The sequence below is a fragment of the Grampus griseus genome (assembly GCF_964374135.1).
Source record: "Grampus griseus genome assembly, chromosome: 8".
NCBI classification, from domain to species: domain Eukaryota; kingdom Metazoa; phylum Chordata; class Mammalia; order Artiodactyla; family Delphinidae; genus Grampus; species Grampus griseus.
The window spans coordinates 107,038,587-107,058,881 of NC_139002.1; the positions used below are offsets into that span (position 1 = coordinate 107,038,587).

General features: G+C 56.3%; 1 protein-coding gene across 3 annotated transcripts in view; it reads left to right on the forward strand.

The window, feature by feature from the left end:
• The window catches only part of ANO1 (anoctamin 1), a gene marked incomplete at its 5' end in the record, with an annotated part of 161,917 nt that overhangs the window by 105,379 nt on the left and 36,243 nt on the right, over positions 1-20,295 (forward strand). For all 3 annotated transcript variants that reach the window (XM_082661150.1, XM_082661152.1, XM_082661151.1), the window contains 3 exons: positions 5,989-6,053; positions 6,855-6,989; positions 11,204-11,364. In XM_082661150.1, coding sequence (XP_082517276.1) covers positions 5,989-6,053; positions 6,855-6,989; positions 11,204-11,364 — 361 coding nt within the window. The remainder of the gene's footprint in view (positions 1-5,988; positions 6,054-6,854; positions 6,990-11,203; positions 11,365-20,295) is intronic.

Here is a 20,295-nt window from a genome sequence, read left to right on the forward strand (position 1 = left end):
ACAGAGCCGGGAGACCGCTCCTTGGGGTCTGGGGGTCTGGGGGCCAGCAGGGGACAGGGGTCGGTGGTCACGGCACTGCAGCCCCACATCTGAGCGAGAAGGTTGGTGAACTCACCTCGTTGGACTGTTTTCCTCTCTGATTCTCAAAAGCATCCTTGGCAGGTTGAGCGTGTGAAGGGAAGGGACGTGCCCCCCGCCTGCCCTTCCTTCCTGCACTGACCTGGGCAGCTTCAAACCCATGTCTCACTGGATCGGTCAGAACCTCCAGGGCTCTTTGCCGACCTTTGGCCTAATCCTGCCTGGCTTCCGGGAGAATAACTCTGGGAGCCACGGGGCCAGCACCTGGAGTGCACCAGCCCCCAGCAGCACGCGGGAACACGATGCATGGTGGTCAAGCTAGTTTCTCAAACTCACTTGACCTGGAACCCTTTTTAATGGGAAAGTTATGGAGCTGGTGTCCCATGAGACACACTGTGGGAAATGTCTAGTGATCCTTTATGCTTCAATGGTTCTCCCTAATTCCACCCACCCAGGCTCTCAGGAAGCTCTGGTCCTGCACCCACCCCACATCCGCGCCACCACAGCCAGTTCTCCTTCCCTCGCGTGCCCACACCCGGATCCCAGCCTCCCTGCCTCCGCATGAGCCTATCCCAGCTCCCCAACAAGCCCTGCCCTCCCTCACCTCAGGGAGCAGCCCTCCCTGGGCTCTGCGTTCCTTTCAGCCCCCTTTGTCCCATCTCTTGCTCCCCAAGAACGGATCCTTCCAAGGTGCCGGATAGGGATGTTTCCCTGAGAACCTCACAATGGAGGCCTTGTCCCAAATTGCAAGGCCCGGGAGACTCTGCGTGTGGAATGCTCTGTTCCCACCTCCCTCCAGCCCCCCATATGTGTTTTTAAGCCTCCGGTACTTGATACAACTCGCCTGCCCGCCCGCCCGGGAATCCAGCTGAAGATGCTATCTGATTTAGCACAAAAATTACATATTTGGTTATTTTTAGTGTAACATCTGGCATTCGTCTGAGAGCCCGTGACTTGCAGATCTCCTCCATCCCGTCCACGGGCCTGCCCTGCACCAAGCCTGGCCTCAGAGCCCAGCCCCCTTCGTCCCTCTGCAGCCCTCTGCCACTGCCTGATGCCCTTCCTCCACAGAGACCCTCTTCTGGCCGTTCAGCCTCCAGGGCCCAGGCCCCTCCGCCCTAATCTCCCACCCTCTTCCCCATGCTGCAGCCGCACTGCCGCCTTTCTAATCTAAAGACAACTTGGCCGATGGTCGCGTCAGTGCCAAGACTGTCTCATTCAGTTATTACTCAGGAACGATTTACTGGGCACCATAGTGTGCCGGCCCAGCAGACAGCTCCAGGTTTATCCAGACCCAAAAGCTCCGTGCCTGGAATGCGGCCCACTTTCCACCCCGCTCTCCTCACTTAACGTTATGTCCCAGCCATGAATACAAAGACTGGTCCATGATCAGGGAGAATTGGACGAGTGGATGGACGGATGGGTGGGTGGATGGGTGGACAGATGGACTGACAGATAGATGGACGGGTGGATGGATGGAGGGAGGGAGGGATGGCTGGATGATGAGTAGTGGTGGGTGGATGGAAGGAAGGAAAGAAGGAAGGGAGGAAGGGGAAATGCCCCAGATACGTGTTTGTGTCCTAACTCAGAGAACTCTTTCTCCCGTGGTCGCTGCATCTAAAGTGATCTGGTTCTGAGTATTTTGCTTTCACAATGACAATATCTGTGGTATCCCGTCAGTGGCAGGAGCCCCAAGTGCCCGAGGACAGAAGGGGGGACGTAGCCAAGCAAGGCCCTGGTCCCGTGCTGAGCTGGAAGAGCAGGGGCACGGTAGGGATATTTCAGCAGAGGCAGGCCTGGGCCAGGGCTGAGCAAGGCCACAGCTATTGGCCTGATCTTCGGGCCACAAACGCTCGGGGCCTTGGGGCCAAGCGCTCCTTCCTCCAGGATTGGGGGGCGGGAGGGTTACTCCAGGTGTGGATTGAGGTGGCCTCATTCCTATACTGCACTGAGAGCCACGGGGCCCTGGCCCAGCATTCATTCATTCATTCATTCATTCAACACTTACTTACTGGAGACCTGTTATCTGGCCTATTTGAGAAGCTGGGGAAGACACAGACCAGACAAACCTGGCCTCCGTCCTAGGGGGAGACAGCAAGGGTTGAGTACATACACAGTAATTAAGGACAGCGTCAGCGCTGTGATGGACCTGCCCAGCCACATGGGCCCAGGTGGGAGATCTGGGCAGGAGAGATGCTGGTGGAGGGAACCAGGATCCCTCTGAGGTCCAGGTGCTGGAAGGCTCCCAGGGTCACAGTGACCAGAGCCACCGGTGCCCAGCTGACCTGCCCCAGGGCCCCGACACCTCCCACCTGCTCACAGACTGAGGGGCCCCCAGAGTTCTGCCAGCCTAGCCGGGAAATCTGATGATTCGTTTCCTTACGCTGACAGCTGCAGGGTGATCAACGTTCTCTTCCCAGCAGGAAGAGAAGTCCACCGAGGTAAAGTGGTTTATGTAGAAAGCTGGAGTGTGCCCCATCTGCCACATCTCTCAGGGGATGGTGGCTTTTGCCTGCTGTGGCCAGTCCCAGCGGGGAGGCCCGGGAACAGGGTGACCAGCATGACGAGGACAAGCCTTCCAGCGCGTCTGTCCGTGCCTCCCCTCCCCCGCGGCAATCTCCACTCCCTCCCTTTCCATCCCAGGGTCTCTGCCCTCATTCCTCCCCACTCCCTCCCTGCCTCCCATCTCGCTGCTCTGATGCTCCCCCAGCTGGTCTATGGTGTAAATTTCAGCTGACTTTCTTTTTTTTTTTTTTTTAATCTTTATTGGAGTATAATTGCTTTACAATGGTGTGTTAGTTTCTGCTTTATAACAAAGTGAATCAGTTATACATATACATATGTTCCCATATCTCCTCCCTCTTGCGTCTCCCTCCCTCCCACCCTCCCTATCCCACCCCTCTAGGTGGTCACAAAGCACCGAGCTGATCTCCCTGTGCTACGCGGCTGCTTCCCACTAGCTATCTACCTTACGTTTGGTACTGTATATATGTCCATGCCTCTCTCTCGCTTTGTCACAGCTCACCCTTCCCCCTCCCCACATCCTCGAGTCCGTTCTCCAGTAGGTCTGTGTCTTTATTCCTGTCTTACCCCTAGGTTCTTCATGACATTTTTTTTTCTTAAATTCCATATATATGTGTTAGCATACGGTATTTGTCTTTCTCTTTCCGACTTCACTCTGGATGACAGACTCTAGGTCCATCCACCTCGTTACAAATAGCTCAATTTCGTTTCTTTTCATGGCCGAGTAGTGTTCCATTGTATACATGTGCCACGTCTTCTTTATCCATTCAGCTGAGGGGAGGAAGCTGCCCGGTTGGTGACTGGTGACGGCGCTTTGCTTTTCCAGAGGTGCTGCACAATCTCATCAGAGTTTGCTGGCCCGGCCTCTCCTTTAGAGAGTGAAACTGTAGAGGATTTTCCTCCTTTTCTGCGTAATCAGACACATGGCACATAACAAGCCCCCAGCACTTCGCTTCACAAAGCATGAGCCCATCTGCGTCCACTCCGTGACCTGGGAGGAAGGACAGACTCCTTCAGTATCAAGGAGGTGATGGAGCTCAGAGGGGAGGGAGTCTGCCCTGGATGCCCAGCGGGGCTCAGATCACCCACTCGGGACGCTGCCCGGGACACCGACTCCAGACCCAGCAGAGCCACCGTCCTAGCAGGGCAGCATGGCTCCAATTCCTGGACCCCTTCTCCTCTGAGATGGGGGGAGGCCCTGGGCATCCCAGTTCCTTACCCAGAAGCTACAGAGGCTCCCCCACCAGCAGCCAGACTTGCCATTAAGTCTTTCAGAACTCGGAATCATGCTGAACACATCCCGCTTGTGCCACTTACAGAGAGACTTAAAATCTAAAGAAAGCTCCTCTTATAAGGATCAGAACAGGCAAAACCCAGGATTTTGACAGCAAGTTTCGCTCATCATTTATTAAGAAGGCCTTTAGCTTCTCTATGTTATTTTCCTCCCTGTTTTTTCCTCCCTACTTACTTTGTCCCTGTGTGCTGACTTTTGATGAAACACAGCACCTCTGTTCTCCTGAGTATTATTTTCAGAGCTGCAGAAGGAGAGAAGAAATGGAAACGTTTGCTAGAAGGCCATTTCTAGGGACCCCTGACTCTCTGGTCTGTGGAAGCTGACCCCGTCCCCGTGAGCCTCTTAGACATTTTTAATTTTCAGAGACTCGGTTGAAGGCATCTTTGTGCATAGAAATCCATCCCATCAGCTCTGGATCTTCCAAGTCAGTGGGGAGAATGTAATATTAGCTTAGGCTGCTATGACAAAACACCAGACTTAAACAGAAGACATTTATGTCTCACAGTTCTGGAGGCTGGAAGTCCCAGATCAAGGTGCCGGCAGGGTTGGGTTCTGGTGCAGGCTCTCTTCCTGGCTTGCGGACAGCCGTCTTCTCACTGTGTCCTCACACGGCCTTTCCTCCGTGTGTGCACGTGAGAAAAGAAAGCTCTGATGTCTCTTCCTCTTCTTCTAAGGACACCAGTCCTGTCAGGTCAAAACCCTGCTCTCATGACCTCATTCAACCTTAATTATTTCTGGAAAGACGCAGCCTCCAAATACAGTCATGTTGGGGGCTAAGGCTTCAACCTGTGAACCTGGGGGGACACATTCAGTCCATAGTCTAGAGTATTTTGGGCGATGATATAAAAGGCTGTGTTCAGGGGCCACAGCAGAATCTGTATATAGGAGACCCCCAAGTTTTTAAGTCCAAATATTAAGAAAAGGAAACAGGATGCAAGCCAAGCTTCGGTGTACAGGAGAGACCTGGGGCCCATGGTGAGTTCTCACGGGCGTCCCCCACCCCTGCTTCCTGCCAGCAGAGATGGGCAGCCGAGGCCCTGGGTTCCCAGCTGGGGCCCAGCTCCCCTCCAGCCAGCAGTGTCACCGTAGGCTTTGAGTTAAGGTCGGTAAAGCATTAATTACCCACATGCATGGGATTTCTTTATCAAAACCAGCAGTCCTAACCCAGCGTCTTCCCGAGGACACCGTATACCCATGCGTGCATACAAGGCTTCCAATCGCCAAGCCCGTTGCCATCCTGCCCAGAGCCTGGGCATGATGGAGTGTGTAGATTTCATTTATTTCACTAAGCTGTGTTCACCAGACAGCCCATCTCAGGAGACACACATCGGGCTCTCTTTGCGTCCCGTGAGACTTTTAAAAATCGTACCACTGGTATTTCTCTGCTGCAAAGCCTGGTGGGTCTGTCTTTTTACAAAGAAAGTGAGGTGTCTGACAGCCATTTGAGATCAATTCCAGATCAAATCGTGAGCAGTGAGGACTCTATAATGATGCCAGAAGTTTCTTTCCCATCCCCACTGTCACCTAAAAACATAAGTCTAGGGCTTCCCTGGTGGTGCAGTGGTTGAGGGTCCGCCTGCCGATGCAGGGGACACGGGTTCGTGCCCCGGTCCGGGAGGATCCCACATGCCGCGGAGCGGCTGGGCCCGTGAGCCATGGCCGCTGAGCCTGCGCATCCGGAGCCTGTGCTCCGCAGCGGGAGGGGCCACAACAGTGAGAGGCCCGCGTACCGCAAAAAAAATAAAAAAATAAAAAATAAGCCTATTCCTCCTTGGAGAGCCCGCCACCACCCATGGCTTCTTCAAGGCCCTTACCAGAGCTGAAAGTCTTGACCCGTTTTCTCGTGTCCGTCTCCCTGACCAGAACGGGAACTCCAGGGCTCAGGGCCGTGTCTGCCGTGCTCAGCTCAGAACTCGGCATCCACCACGGTACCCAGCACAGGGCTGACCCTCTGTACATGTTTGTTGAATGAATGAATGACGTAGCTGTGAGCAGACCCCTCAGTCCAGCGGGGGCCCAGCAGCTCTGTGTTCTGGGGAGCAACCTGGGAGCGCTACATTTTCCCCAGCCCTTCACCACTTCCTCTCTCCCAGCTCCTGTACGAAGAGTGGGCGAGTTACGGGGTCTTCTACAAGTACCAGCCCATCGACCTGGTCAGGTGAGAGGGGACGCTGGGAGCAGGCCTGATGGGATAGATGTCCCTGTGCATTTCGACTGTGCTGAGTGTGCAGTGCACGGGGGCCTGTTTGAACTTGAAGAGTTTGTGTAGGAAAGCCAAGGTCTCCCAGCAGGATGGGAGCCTGGCTGAGCCTTACATAGCAGTTTATTCAAATTCACTGCAGGACGGGCTCTTATCTGTCATATTCACTGTCTCCCCCTAAATTCACCGTCCAGCTTGACCCAGCCAGGCATCTGGTGTGATTTCTTTCTGTGTTGAAAGGAAGGAAAGAGCTGCCTGGGAATTTGTAAGAATTGCCCCTCTGGGCAATGCGTCCTCTCCTGAGGGGACCTCCATCCCGGGGCAGGAAGGCGCGAGCAGATCAGGCAATTGGGCCACGTAGACCAGCGCTCAGCCCATCAAGGAGCCAGAGACGCTTAACACACAGCGTGACTGGTTCTCTTGGTGCCTCGGGGCTGGAGTTTTTTCCTGTTCTTGGGCTGAACGGGGCTGGAACAGAGCTGACAGCCTCCGGGAGACATCGTGTCCTTCAGCGTGGGCATCACAGGTGGAAATGTGCCCACCTTCGGGGCACAGTAGAGAAGTGCTGGCATAGGGAAAGCAGAGAGCACCCCAAACCTGACCTGGCTCGGGGGCCCCCAGTCTCTGCTTCTTTGGTTGAGAGAATCAGGGGCCCCCCGATGAGCTGCTCCTCGCTCGGGGGGAGGGGGTACGGTGTAATTTATTCCCCCTGATGTGGATTGAGAGCGTGTCTCTGTTTGGCTTTGCCCTGCGGTGCAGGAAGTATTTTGGGGAGAAGATTGGCCTGTACTTCGCCTGGCTGGGCGTCTACACCCAGATGCTCATCCCCGCCTCCATGGTCGGGATCATCGTGTTCCTCTACGGATGGGCCACCGTCGATGAGAACATCCCCAGGTAGGCGGGCAGCCCCTCTCTCCGAACACATCCTCATCTTACTAAGGAGCCGCATTCCTGTTGCTGCAGGAACAGAACTCCCTGGGACGCGGGCCCCTCACCCCAACCCCTGCCCCGCCATGCACCCGCTCAGTGCCCCCGGAAAGTCACAGGCCAGGCCAGGCGGTGTCAGAAAGAAGGCCGCCCAGTCCAAAGGATGTAATAGCCATCGGAGCGTGTGGGCGGCCTTTGCAGACACGATCGCCCCCGGAGACGCTTTATTGTCGAGAGGCAGACATAAAATAAACATCCAACTCCTTTTCGTTCTTTGAAGCTTTTTTTCCCATTTAGTTCTTGGTCATTATGTGACAAGAAAATTGACCGCTTCCCTGTGTGGTCAGGAAATGAGACGGATGTGACCATTTGGAGACCTCGGGGCAGCGCACTCAGCCAGCCAGGCCCTGTGTCCGTGCCGCGTCCCCTGGCCACATGGCTTTGGGAGATGTTGCAACAGCACCGTCATGAGAGCTGACCGGGTGCAACAGGCCCCGGTCTCTGAACGCAGGGCTGATAGCACTGCTACTGTTCACCAAGGGGTAGGCCAGGCGTGGGGGGCTCTTGGAAGGAGGCCAGGACCCCAGAGACAGCCCGGCGTCGTGCCGGGTGTGGTTCTCCCAGAATGGCAGCCAGACGTTAGTCAAGCAGCGGGAGCTTGAGGACACCGTCTCCCCTCTTTTCTAGTGGTTTCCTAGACTTGCTAATACCGACCCAGGGATAACTGATTGTGTTATGAGTTCAGGATTTCAGGCCTAACTTCCATCAGGAACAGTGTGCCGATGGGCAAAACACCGGATAGAAAAGTGGACGCCCCTGGCCCTGTCTCTTGGGGGCTGGCGGTCTGTCGGGGACAGTCCCGGTACATCAGCGCAGTTTACGTTTCTTACGGCTCAGCCCAGTGTCTCTGAAGCAGAGCTGTGGTTTAGACAATCCATCCGTGGTTCTGATCAGGAAAGAGCCGGTGAAGGAGTCTTACTTGGTGGAGAAACTGACTCCTTAGGACTCAGCGGTGCAGAAAGGCCACATTCAGTGATTCTGTGCGAGCGATTTGTGAATACATGAAAAACACCTAAACTATTCCACCCACCCAGGATCAGAACGTTAAAGGAATCCGGCTTATGTCCCTCCAGGGTTATTTTGGGCACAGGCAGGAGAAAGCTTGTCCCTTTTGTTTGCTAATGACACGAGCTCACTGTGCTTGGGTTCGAGGAACGCAGAGATCAAAGTAGCCCAGAAGCAGAGGGGACCGAGTGGAGGGTGAGGGGCCCCCCACGGACACTTCTCCGTCCGCCTTCCTGCCGGTCCTGGAGGGGAAGCTGGGCTGGTGGCCTCGTCCAGGGTGCTCTGCCCCGGCAGGCGCGGGCTCCCTGACAAGGACGCCGACATCCCCAGGCCAGGCCAGGCCAGCGCTGTCACACAGCCAGGGAGGCAAACAGCATTTACTGGGAATCCTGGAGCCCCGTCTGACCTCGGCCTCTGCTCACTTGGTGCCGTGAACAAAGCAGGAAGTGTGCATTCCCCCTGGACTGTGGCCCAAGCCAGTTTGTAGGATAGCCAGTGCCCCCGCCCCCCCCTGCGCCCCGCACGATGCTGCCCTGCCGCCCCGGCCCCTCTATTTGCCCCCGAGAGCAGGAGCACCCATGGCTTGTCTTTGTTTTGGCCGAAGGCAGTGAAGGGAGAGGCTAAGGGTTTAAAACCAGCAGAAACAGGCTTTTTGACTGGCTGATATTGTTTAAACTGGCAGGGAGGAGGGCTGGGCAGCCATGGGGCTCACAGGCAGGCAGAGACATGGGCTCTGGCCCCCCCGGCCCCTCCCATCCTCGGGAACGCAGGCGGCACCGTGGCAATGGTGGAGGGGGCCTTCCATCTACAGGTTCCCTTAGAGGGGCTGCGACGTCCTGCCCCTCTGCCTTTCAGGAGAGGCCCCCAGAAGAGAGGAAGCTCAGGGAGGGACGAGGCTCCATTATTCCCACAATAATGATGGTGAACGGGAGGATGAGTCCCAGGGCCCTTCCGAGGGCTTCACGTGCGTTCCCCTATTTAATCCTCCTAACAACCCAGTAACACAGGTTCTCAGGGAATTCCCTGGTGGTCCAGTGGTTAGGGCTGTGCTCCTTCACTGCCGAGAGCCTGGATTCAATCCCTGGTCAGGGAACTAAGATCCCATGTGCTGTGCAGCGCAGCCAAAAAAAAAAACCAACAACAAAAAGACCCAGGATACGTGAATAAAATGCCACGGCCTTTAAAAAAAAATGGTTCTCTATTCTCGGCATCCCCATTCTATAGACGGGGAAACTGAGGCCCAAGGAGTTGGAGCAACCTGCCCAAGGCCACACAGCTCACAAGCGGTAGAGCTCAGATTCAAATCCAGAGCTGGCTGGCTCCTGAGTCCACGGTGCCCTATGGCCTCTGTGTGCCCGTCCCCGCCCCACATACACGTGCACGTAGGCACACACACGCATGCTCACACACGCACTCCCCCAGATGCTTCGAGGCACCAGCTGGTCCATCTTTCCCTCTCCCACGCCTGACACCGTGCCTGGCACATACAGCATGTACACAATCTTTTAATGAGTCTTTGGTAAGAGTAACTGTGGAAGAGAATTGAGCTGAATGCCCACAGTGCTAGCAGAGGAGGGTCCCCCACAGCCTCTCAGCAAATGCTTCTCCAACACCGATGGCTGTGGCCCAGCCACGATTCTGTGCAACCAGAAATTTTTTTTAAAAGTCAAAAACGACCACCCAATTCGGCCCCCTCCTCGATAGCCACCTAACCCTTGGGAATCAGACTCCTGCCCGGTGTCTAATAATAGCTCAGTATCTTGTCCAAGTTAGCAGGGAGAAGGGCAGGGCAGGGCAGGGCAGAGGTGGCAGGGCCTAATTCTGGCCTCCCTTCTCATCTTCCAGAAGGAGAAACTGAGTCTGAGGCTGAAGGACAGGGTCGGGGGCACAGAGGGCATCAAGGACCTGGGCCACGCCCCCTGGTCTCAGCAGGGAGCCCTCCTGTGGCCTCTGGGCATCAGCTGAGAGCAGTGCAGGGCACAGGCTTGACAGACAGAGCCCAGGGCTCAATCCCCACTCTGCTGTGTGGCCCTGAGCAAGTGACTTGCCCTCTCTGGGCTCACTTCCTCATCTATGAAGATGGGATTGTAATGGCCCCGGAGCTGGTCCGGGCCAGGTAGACGCTCGGTGCAAGCTTCTGCTCACACAGCTAATGGTCATTATTGCATTTTTCAGTATTAGCAGGAGACAGCCTGCGTGCTGGGCGGGGCGGAGGAGGCAGGCCACTGGGCATCGCGCAGCTCCCCATCCTGTCCAGCCACGCCCCCTGGGCTCAAGCCCCAGACTCAGCAGAATAAAAGCCTGCCCTGAGCCGGACTAGTATCCTGAGCAGGAACTGCCCCTCACTTTCAGGGTGAGCCCGGCGTGGTGGGTCCCCAACCCCAGGCAGCTTGTGGGTGTGTTCCTTCCTACCCAACCACGCGTTTCCCGGGAGGAGGTCCGGGAGAACCATTTCTCCATCCTCTTAGGGGCCCAGAGTGCCCAGCGATGTCCGCAGGCTGGTACCCAGGGGCCAGCTGTCCCACGGCGTCCCCACAGGGATGGACTGAAGCCCGCAGGAACGGCGCTTAGCAGGTGCCAGGCTCACGGCCAGGGCTCAGGAGAGGCGTGGCGTTCTCGTGCCTCGATCCCATTCCTCCTTCGGGTCTCCGGGGCCTTGTCAAGTCAGGAACTGGACAGCATTCACTCTTAGCACAACCTTGACGGTGCCTGGTTATCAGAGGGAGGCTGGCTGGGACCTCGGCTTCAGAGATGAACGCTCACCGGCCACACAGCCAAGTCCGATGGGTCTACACCCAGTTGCAGGCTGGGTACAAAATTAAAATGCAGGGCCCTGTTCAAAAATCATTAAGGCATTAAGGGGGGAGAGAGTGTGAAACCGAGCTGGGGCCCCTGTGTGGCAGCACCTGTCACACATCCCTGAAGCCCACCTGGGATGGAGAAGAGGCATGTGGGCGCCGGCGGAAGCTGGCTGGTGAGCCAGACCATGTCCACAACGGCGGGGACCCCCAGCACTTTCTCCCACCCGACGTGGCTCCGGGAGGCTCCGGTCCACGTGGGCCGGCAGGGACGCTGCCCATCAGCCAGGGGACTCTGGGCTGCTCCCTTTCTTCCAGCATGGAGATGTGTGACCAGAGACACAACATCACCATGTGCCCGCTGTGCGACAAGACCTGCAGCTACTGGAAGATGAGCTCTGCGTGCGCCACGGCCCGCGCCAGCCACCTCTTCGACAACCCCGCCACTGTCTTCTTCTCCATCTTCATGGCCCTCTGGGGTAAGCCGAGCGCCGCCACCCCGTCTGTGGGTCAGAGGGTGGGTCCCCACATTCCCTCCCTCTCCTTGAGGCTACCCTCAGGACCGTTTGCCAGGAATGCACACAGGAGGAACGGTCAGCAGAAAGAATCCCCCGTTCTGTCTGCAGGTTACTGGGGTCTGTACTGGGTCACGACCCACAGATGCATCTGACCCGGCCAAGAGCCCCTCACGAAAAGCCTAGGAGGGTGCTTCGCTCCCGGAACCGGGACCTCTTTCCTGGGTCCGGGATTGGTTGCTGCTTTAGAACAAGGAGTGCCGAGGGTTCTGCCTTCCTCCCGACCAGGCCCAGGCCCTGGGGCACAGCTCTCATTATCCCCCAGCACCCCTGCAGGTGTCACATGCCCATTTTACAAGTAAGGACACCAAGGCCCAGGGAGAGTTGATGTGACTGGCCCAGGATCACCCAGCTCCTAGGCGGCCAAGGTGAGGAGTGAACGTACGATTCCAGAGCCTGTGCCCTTAACTGCTGGACTCCACTGCTACCTGGAGTCCAGGGCAGACGGCTCCTCCTCCAGTATTCTTCCTGAATCCAGGTCCTACCTGGTACCCATCTCAGGCTTGGGGGGCATGGGAGGTGGGTAAGTGGTGGCTGGATGCATTTCCGCAGACGTTTCTGGATTAGCAGCAGATAAGCCTGTTTCCTCCTCTGTGGCCCCGTGACACAGCCTTTGCCAGCAGGGCATTCAGGATTCGGGCAACCGTGTGCAGAGCCGTCCCCTGGGCACCAGAGCCCCAGTCTTTGCCCTCAGGGGCTCCCAGCTAGTAGGAGATGGAGCTGCACACAGGAGCCCTGGGGGAGGGAAGTCAGCTCTGCCCTTCCCCACATAACTCAACCCTCAGCTTCCTCGCCTGTAAAATGAGGGTGTGATAAGGATCAGAGACAGCGGGCACAAAATCTCAGCCAATGCTTAGCGCGTACATGGCTGACTCTCAGTAAACGGTCCTGCCCCTGTGACCACAGACCACAGGCAGGGCTGCCTGACACACGGCGGGGGTTTGAGACTGAGTAAGGTGATGTGCCTTGCGTGTAGCATGCGTACCAACCAGTACTTACTAAGTGCCTGTGCTGGGCACAGGGGAAACCATGGGAGGGAAAACCACTGCATCCACCGACTTAGTCCAAGATTCAGGAGGGCGCAGCATGTGCAAAGGCCCTGTGCTGCGGGTGCAGGGAGCAAGTGGGAGTGGGAACAGGAGGACCCTGGAGGCCAGCAAGGGCCGCAGAGGACTTTGTGTTCTCACTGGTAGGACTCAGAAGCCGGTGCAGTCGGCCTCCTGTTATCAGAAGTTTTCTCGTCTTAAACTTGAGTCAGAGACGGCAACTTACGTGAGAAGCGGCTGGGGAGGTGATAGAGGGAGGCTGACCCAGCTGGGACTGGGGACAGCGGCGGGGCTTTCGCTCAAGACCCACGCGAGCTCCGGGGCAGATGCTCAACCACCTGCATGTGAGAGCGAGAAGCTCTTTCTCCTGAGGGCGGCACCGTGGGGGAAGAAGGCCAGTGAGAAAGTGTAAGAGCGGCGGTTAGCGGGCCTCTCGCGCCCTCCCTCCCTGGCCCTGGGCTCCCCGACTGTGTTCTGTCTGTTCCCACTGTCCTGCCTAGACGCCCAGTAACAGCTGTGCCAAACTGAGGGCCTGCGATGGAGGAGACTCTGTTCATTCCAGAGGGCTCTCGTGCCCACCCCTCCTGTGAGCTAAGGAGATGCCTCAGGCTTGGCGAAGCCCGTGTCGCGTGGAGCACAGGGGTACAAATGACAGCCCCCGCCCCGCTCATGAACATCACCCCTCCACATCCTTCCCCCCCGGCTCAGCAGCGGCCTGTAAGCCCACAGACACCCGGGTAATAGGGACACCCAGGGCTGTCCATACACCCAAGCTCCGGGAGCTGGAAGCACAGCTTCACGATCAGCGCAGTCGTCATGGGCACGTGATGGCCCTCCTAACGAGGCTGAGAATGAGAGTCACAGGTCACCAGCTCAGCGTAAGGGAGACATTTCCAGCAGTGAGTGCTGGGCTGGGCTGGCCCGGCAGGTGGTGAGCACCCTGTTTCAGGAGGCATTCAAGCTGAGGTTGGAGGAGTCCTGGCCGGGGCTACCACAGAGCGTGGGGAGGTGCTGGCTGTGTGTGGTTCGTGGCGGCTTATGAGAAGGTGCCCCGCACCACACGCTGCTCGGATGATTAATTCTGGGATCAGCCTGCCTATAGATTTGGGCTCAGTGGCCGTCTTCACGGAGCTGCCGTGTACGCGTCTGACATTGGGCTGGATGCTACCTGCGCTTCATCCCACCTTATCCCACAGCTGAGACATTGTCCCCATGTCACAGATGAGGAAAGTGGGTCTCCACTGGCAGGGCCAGGACTGGAGCCCACGCTGCCCTGAGCCTGTTCCGCCTCCCCTGCCCACCCCTGTCTCTTTGGACCCTGCGTCTATCAGAACCACGCCCCTGCCCCCCACCACCCTCTGCTCTCACTGCCAGCCTCCCTGGCCTTCCTCAAGATCTCTGGTTGGCTCCCTTCCTTCCTCTCTGATCGGGGCCCAGGAAGCTCCAAGCTGAGGCTGGAACAACTCCTGGCTGGGCACCCAGCCTCCCGGTTCCCCCGCTCCGAGCGGGGGAGGCTCACCCGGCAGCATTCACGTCCACAGTGGAGCCCAGCTGCACAGCTGCCGGCTTGACGGTTTGGTCCACTTCAACACCCAGCTGCGTTGGCTGTGAGCCAGGATGGCTAGTCAGCAGGTAATAGTGCCAGTCCCTGGGCCAGACTCAGGTTCAACTCTCAGCTCTGTCACCTGCCAGCTGTGCGACTTCAGGAAAGTTGCTTCAACTCTCTGGGCCCTGGGTTCCCCGTTTGTAAAATGGAGACAGTGGTCGGGAATGTCGAATGAGTCACGTCTTGTGATGTCTTAGGGCTGTACCTGGTGCTAGTTGTCATGTCGTGCTAGCTGTCGCGTCGGATCAGTGAGCCCTTGCTTCTTGAAAACGTGAAAACAGCCTAGACCCTTGGAGGCTGGAGCTCAGATCTAACCTGTCACCTTGTGCCTGGGGGCCTCTGTGAATTACATCACTTCATCTCCTTCAGAAAAGAACGCTAGCTTTGGTTGGCTGGTTCCTAGTGTGTGCCAGGCACTGTCCTGAGCATCTTATGTGAGCGACTCATTAATTCTCCCAGTAACTATAGGAGGGAAACAGGCTTTACTACCCCATTTAGCAGATGAAAAAATTGAGGCAACTTTCCCAGGGTTACACAAGCTAACAAGAGGCAGAGGCAAGACTTGAACCCCAGCGTTCTGGCTCCCCAGCCCCAAATACTTGACCCCTGGGCTTTACTCCCTCTGTTACTAATCAGGTCTAGCTCATGTGTGTGCTTATTCCTGGCAGGCTTACCTTAAATTCATTCTCTCACCTGGAATACTTTCCCCAGCTCCCTCCAAACAGGCTCCCTTTCACCCTCCAGAGTTCTGCACAGAGTTCTGCACAGGCTACCTCACTGGTCCCCACAACAACCCTGGAGAGAAACCCTGTTATTCTCTGATGTGGACAGGGAAGCACAGAGAGGTTAAGTGACTTGCCCAAGATCACACAGCTAGCAGATTTGTAGCAGACATGATAGATCCGTGCCTGGCCCATCGGCCTTCGCGGTCCAGGCTAGTGCCCTGGTCTCACCTCTCCATCCAAACATCCTCCACCCCCCTTCTGTGCCCTCCTGGGGGAGCAGAGATTCACCATGAGCAGGCGGTGAGGGGCACACAGGCAGCAATGCCACTCAACCCGCCAGGAGGCAGGGAGTTGGTTGAATTCTGCGCACCCCCTCAATGAAGCCAGCTTGGTCACATCATGCTTCTTTATTGAGCACCTACTGTGTGCAGAGGGGTACCACTTCACAGCCTCAAAGGTGTTGGCCAGCCCTTACCAGCGGCCCCATCCTTGGGAGAAAAACAGATGGTCCCATCCTTCCCCTACCCAAGACGCAGCGAAACGGGCAAATCTGTGTTTCCGCTGTGTGTCCCCACGTCCTCCAGCTCCACTTCCACCGTAGGCGACAACAGAGGTGCCTGTCTGTCAAGGGCAAGTTCAGTCTACACACCCCCATTTGGGGGAGAAAAAAACAACAACGAAAAAGCCAAACCACTCTCATGAAGCACTTAGGGAAAGAGGAGCTTATTATAAATCAAGACAGAAGCAACAGGAAAGGGCCTGCTGGGCTGAGAGGGGCCTGTTGACAATCCGTCCCTGCCCCCAGGGTGGAGGGAGCCTCAGTCCCTCCATCCACCCCCGGCTCTTTCACACTTTACTCTGTCAGCCGTTATTAGCAGCGAGCTTGCCATTGTTGAGGGGGTTTTTTTAGTCCCTTATTCAATTACTTGTTCATTACCCTCTAAAGGATCATTTTCCCACTGGTGTTTCTTATCCCACTGTGTTCTTTCTTTTCCTGTCCTCCAGCTGTTAAGGCTTCTGCTCGCATGGTGACAGAGAGCAACCCCAAACCTGACACTGACAGTAGCGGGGCTCTGCCGCCCCAGGAGTCACCTCTGGCCGCTGTTTTCATGTTGCTTCAGCTCCACTGTGGGGTCTGGTTTGCCCAGAGGCTGACCCGCTGGTCCTGGAGCTGTGAGCTCTGGCTGAGCTCTCCCCTGCCTGGAATTTATGACAACTCAAAGCCTTCATTCAGGAAGGTGTCACACGAAGAAACTTTGAGCTCCATTTAGCTGTTCCCGCCGGGATCGATTTTCTGAAATTATAGCATAATAATGGGGTTTTAAAGCCTTGTCAGTTCCAGGCAGAACAAAGGGGGCTATTTGATTTAAGCCTGCCTGCAAGGAGCTGGAGAAAGATGGTCCCGGCATTAGTGGAGTGACAGGTGTGATTGAAACCCCTCCTCGCTGCCCCCGAGACTCTGAGTGGAGTGCGCAGGTCACCGGCTGAGTCACCCAGTGCGGACGGAGGGAGAGAGACTGAGTCTCTGCTGGAATTCAAAGGCCAGCAGCGGGTTTGTGCGCAAACACTTGTTCAGGGGATAAATAAATAGAATCAGTGAGAAAATGAAGGGCGGGGGGCCTTTGTGCGGGAGCCCTGTCTCCCCTGTGGGCCGACAGGTGGGTCTGTGACCGAAAGCTCGGCCTCTCTGTGGCCCAGTGCCGAATCAAATCTCGGAGACAGAGTTTTGGGTGAAGTAGAAAAGGAGAGCTTTATTGCTTTGCCAGGCAAAGGGGGACACACCGGTTCTGCCTTGAAAAACTGTGTGTGTCCCCCCGCAGAGGATTTGATGAAGGGCGGTTCAAAGGGCGGGGGCGGGGGGGTTCTCTGACAAGATTAGGGTGTGGCGAGCAGGGCCTGCCGTCCCTTAATCTCATCTCAGGTGGTCGTCTCCCGATGTTTTCATTTATTTTAGTTTTGGCTGCATCGGGCGTTAGTTGCGGCATGCGGGATCCTCATGGCGGTGCGCCGTCTTCTCTCTAGTTGAGGCGCGGAGCTCAGTAGTTGCCGCGCGCGGGCTTAGTTGCCCCACTGCGTGTGGGATCTTAGTTCCCCGACCAGGGCTCGAACACGCGTCCCCTGCATTGGCAGGCGGATTCTCAACCTCTGGACCACCAGGGAAGGCCAGCGGTCGTCTCCTGATCTCGATGAGTTTCTCTGGTCCCTTTAATCTTGCTTCAGGTGGTTGCTTGGCTTCTTCTCCATTGATTAGCAGCTGTTTGAATCCACCCTTCGGAATTCAGGGATGGTCATGGGGGCTGCAGTCTTGCCTATAAGAAATGGGGGACAAAAAGGACCTCCATGCCGGGAAGCCCCATAGGGCCCCGCTCAGTTTCCGGTCACTCTCTTGTCCGGTTCCTGCAGCCCGAGGCCATGCATCTCCGATCTCCACATTCAGAGAAAGGAGTCTGTGCTGAGCAGATGTCGGACTGTCAAGAGCCAGAGGTTTGAGAAGCTGGTCTCTGCTCTCAGGGGTCTTGTTTTAAGGAGGGTGCGGCCCTGCCTGCCCCCCGGGGCCTCCGCGGCTCAAGAGTGCCTGGTACAGGTTTGGGAGACAAGACCCCGGCCCATAAGGAGCTTGGACCTCACCAGGGAGACGGGGCTGTTCTCCGGGCAGCCGCAGAAGCGCCCCAGCATCCATCAGAGCCTTCCCTCCGTGACCTGTGAGATTCCCACGGCAGGCCTGAGAGCCTGTGAGGTTCCAACGGGCACAAAAGACCACGGGACGGCCGAACCGGGAGCGTCTAATGACACGTCCAAGATCGTGCCACAGGGTCAGCAACAGCGTTTCAGGGGAGGGTGAAAGCTCAGAAAGGTTGGGGGGGGGGGCAGCAGCCAGCCCAGGAAGCAACCGGAATTAGGGAAATTGGGGTTAGGCCTGGGAGTGAAAGCAGTTTGGACCTGAGGGAGGTAGGGTGGGATGCAGCCTGGGAGGAGAGCCGAAGCAGAGGCCCGGGGTCCTGTGGGGGGTAGACCAGCAGCTCATCTGATGGATAGAGAGAAGGACGGAAGGAAAGGGCAGACAGTGAGTAGGTCAGTGCGTCCAGACGCCTGTGTGGACGACGCCTGTGTGGATTGTGCCACCCGCAGAGCTTGTCCAGAACGGAGATTCCAGCTCAGCGTGGTGCCCAGGGATCTGTATTTCAGCAAGCCCCCTGCGGTGGGGCTTCCGATACAGCCCACACTCTAAGAAATCCGGGGTGGGGGAAATGGACAGACTGCCCCTTCCCCACCGTCACCACGCGGGTGTGTCCTGGTCCATTTTCTCTGCAGCTCCAGCCTACAGCAGGGGCACTGAAGCCCATAAGCACAATCTGTACCCATTGTTCTGTGATTCTTTTTTTTGTTAACTCACGTGAAATTTACATAAATTAACTGTCTTAAGTGCACAGTTCGGTGGCACTCACCGTGTCCTGCCATCATTACCACCATCCTCCCAGGTGGCAACCTGGTGCCCATTTAACAGTCTGTCCCTTTCCCCCTGTGCCCACCCCTGGCAACCACCAGTCTGCTTTCGGCCTCTATGATGGATTTATCTGTAGGTATTCTGGGTTCTTTGTATAAATGGAACCAACCATATGTTTTGTTCTATCGTCAGCCACTTAATGAGAAACGGTGGAGATCCTTCAGGTGAGCCAGGTCGTGGGACCGCTCCTCCGTCGAGCCCCTTGCCACGGGGGGGCCCTGCCCTGGGCTCCACGGCGCATCAGCTTATGGACGCCTCACCGTACGCCCCACAGCGGGCACTGTTATCAAGCCCATTGTACACACGTGGAGACTGAGTCTGGCAGGCAGGTGGGGGGGGGGGGCGCGGGCCCATGCCCAAGCTCATACCTGCTTCGAGCCATGGTAGATCCAGGGTCCATCGCTCACCTGCTGCCTCTGGGCTCCTCTACAGGAATGTGTTTGTCTAACACTGTGTCATTAAAACAAGTGTTTGAAGGGAGAAGCTCAAACACCTGCTTGCGCCCTGGCCTGGGTTCCCTCTTCACTACCTGCGATTTCTGCTGCACTGCCCTCTGGGCTCTGAATTTTGGGGGGATGGTCTTGTCTCCTTGGCCCCCTCGTATGGCTGCTGGGGTCAAGGCCATCTCTTCATGTCTTTTGTACCCTGGACCAGGTTTGGCCCACAGCTTGTCCTCATGTGGGTGGGAAGCCACACCCCTAACCCCAGTCGATCTTGGGGTCAGAAGTCCTGGATCGAGGTTTCTGCTGTATATTAACCAGTCACCTGACTCCTCAGGGTCTCAGTTTACCCATCGGTGTGAAGGAGTGCGTTATCTCTGCGCTGAGGGCTTGCGGGTGGGATGAAAGGAGATGCCCCAAGCATACCCAGCACCTGACACCAGGTAGACACCGCGTTACGTCTGTGTGATGTAGTTGGCACGTCAGCCAGGAGAACTATTATTGGGTACCTTGAAGGGAAGGGATGGGAACCTGGCAGGACCCACTGCTGTCCACATGGCTGGTATAGAGAGGGAGGGCTGCAGGAGCACAGCTGCAAAGGAGGGGCCCTCGGTTTTCTTCCTGCCTCTGCCCAGTCCAGTAGCAGGTGAGTTTTCACGCTGCTCAAGATGCCTGATTCTGAGCTGAGACCTCAGGACTGCCCCCAGCTCAGCATGAGCCTTCCCATCGCCTGTCCTACTGGCTAAGCCTGAACGTCACAGCTCCGCCCCTTTGCTGCAGAGCAAAGGCGTGGCAAACTCGGAGCCCGAGAGCCCAGGCAATAGGGCATGGTGGGGTCTGTGGCCCAGCAGAGAAGGCACGCCCAAACCTTGACAAATGGATTGACACTCCTCAGCTCCAGCCTCCTGGTGCCACAGTTTCTGATTTTTAAAGGAGAAGCAGGAAACTCATGATTTTATATAAAATGCCTGCATTTCTTAAACATAGCCGAGCACAACAAGCCTTGTCTATGTACTATCTCCACTCCTTGGCCTCCAGGGTGTGACCTCAGGTCCAGTCTCGGTCCTGGTCAACCTACAGATACCCCTGGGAGAGGGCCCTTGTATCTATCTTAAGACATTTAACAGTAAAATTCTAGAGCAAGGATGCCTGGGTTTAAATACCAGCTGCCTAGCTGTGTGACCTTGGACAAATTACTTAACCTCTCTGTGCCTCCATTTCCTCATCCATAACATGGCAATACAAGTTTTGCTGTAATCATCAGACTTATTACGACTATAGTTGTCATTCCCGTAAAGAAAATCAAATATCTGTGCAGAACGTCGGTCAAGTACGGTGGTTAAGTGTCGACTCTGGGGTCAAATAGAATTCGGTTCAAATCCCACTCCTGCTGCTAACCTGAAGTTGACCTTGGGCAGAGCATTTAATCCTCTGAGTCTCTGTCCTCATTTGCAAGAGTGAGTGGAAATCACTCCTACTGCATGGCGTTGTTTTGAGGTTTTGTGTAACTGGT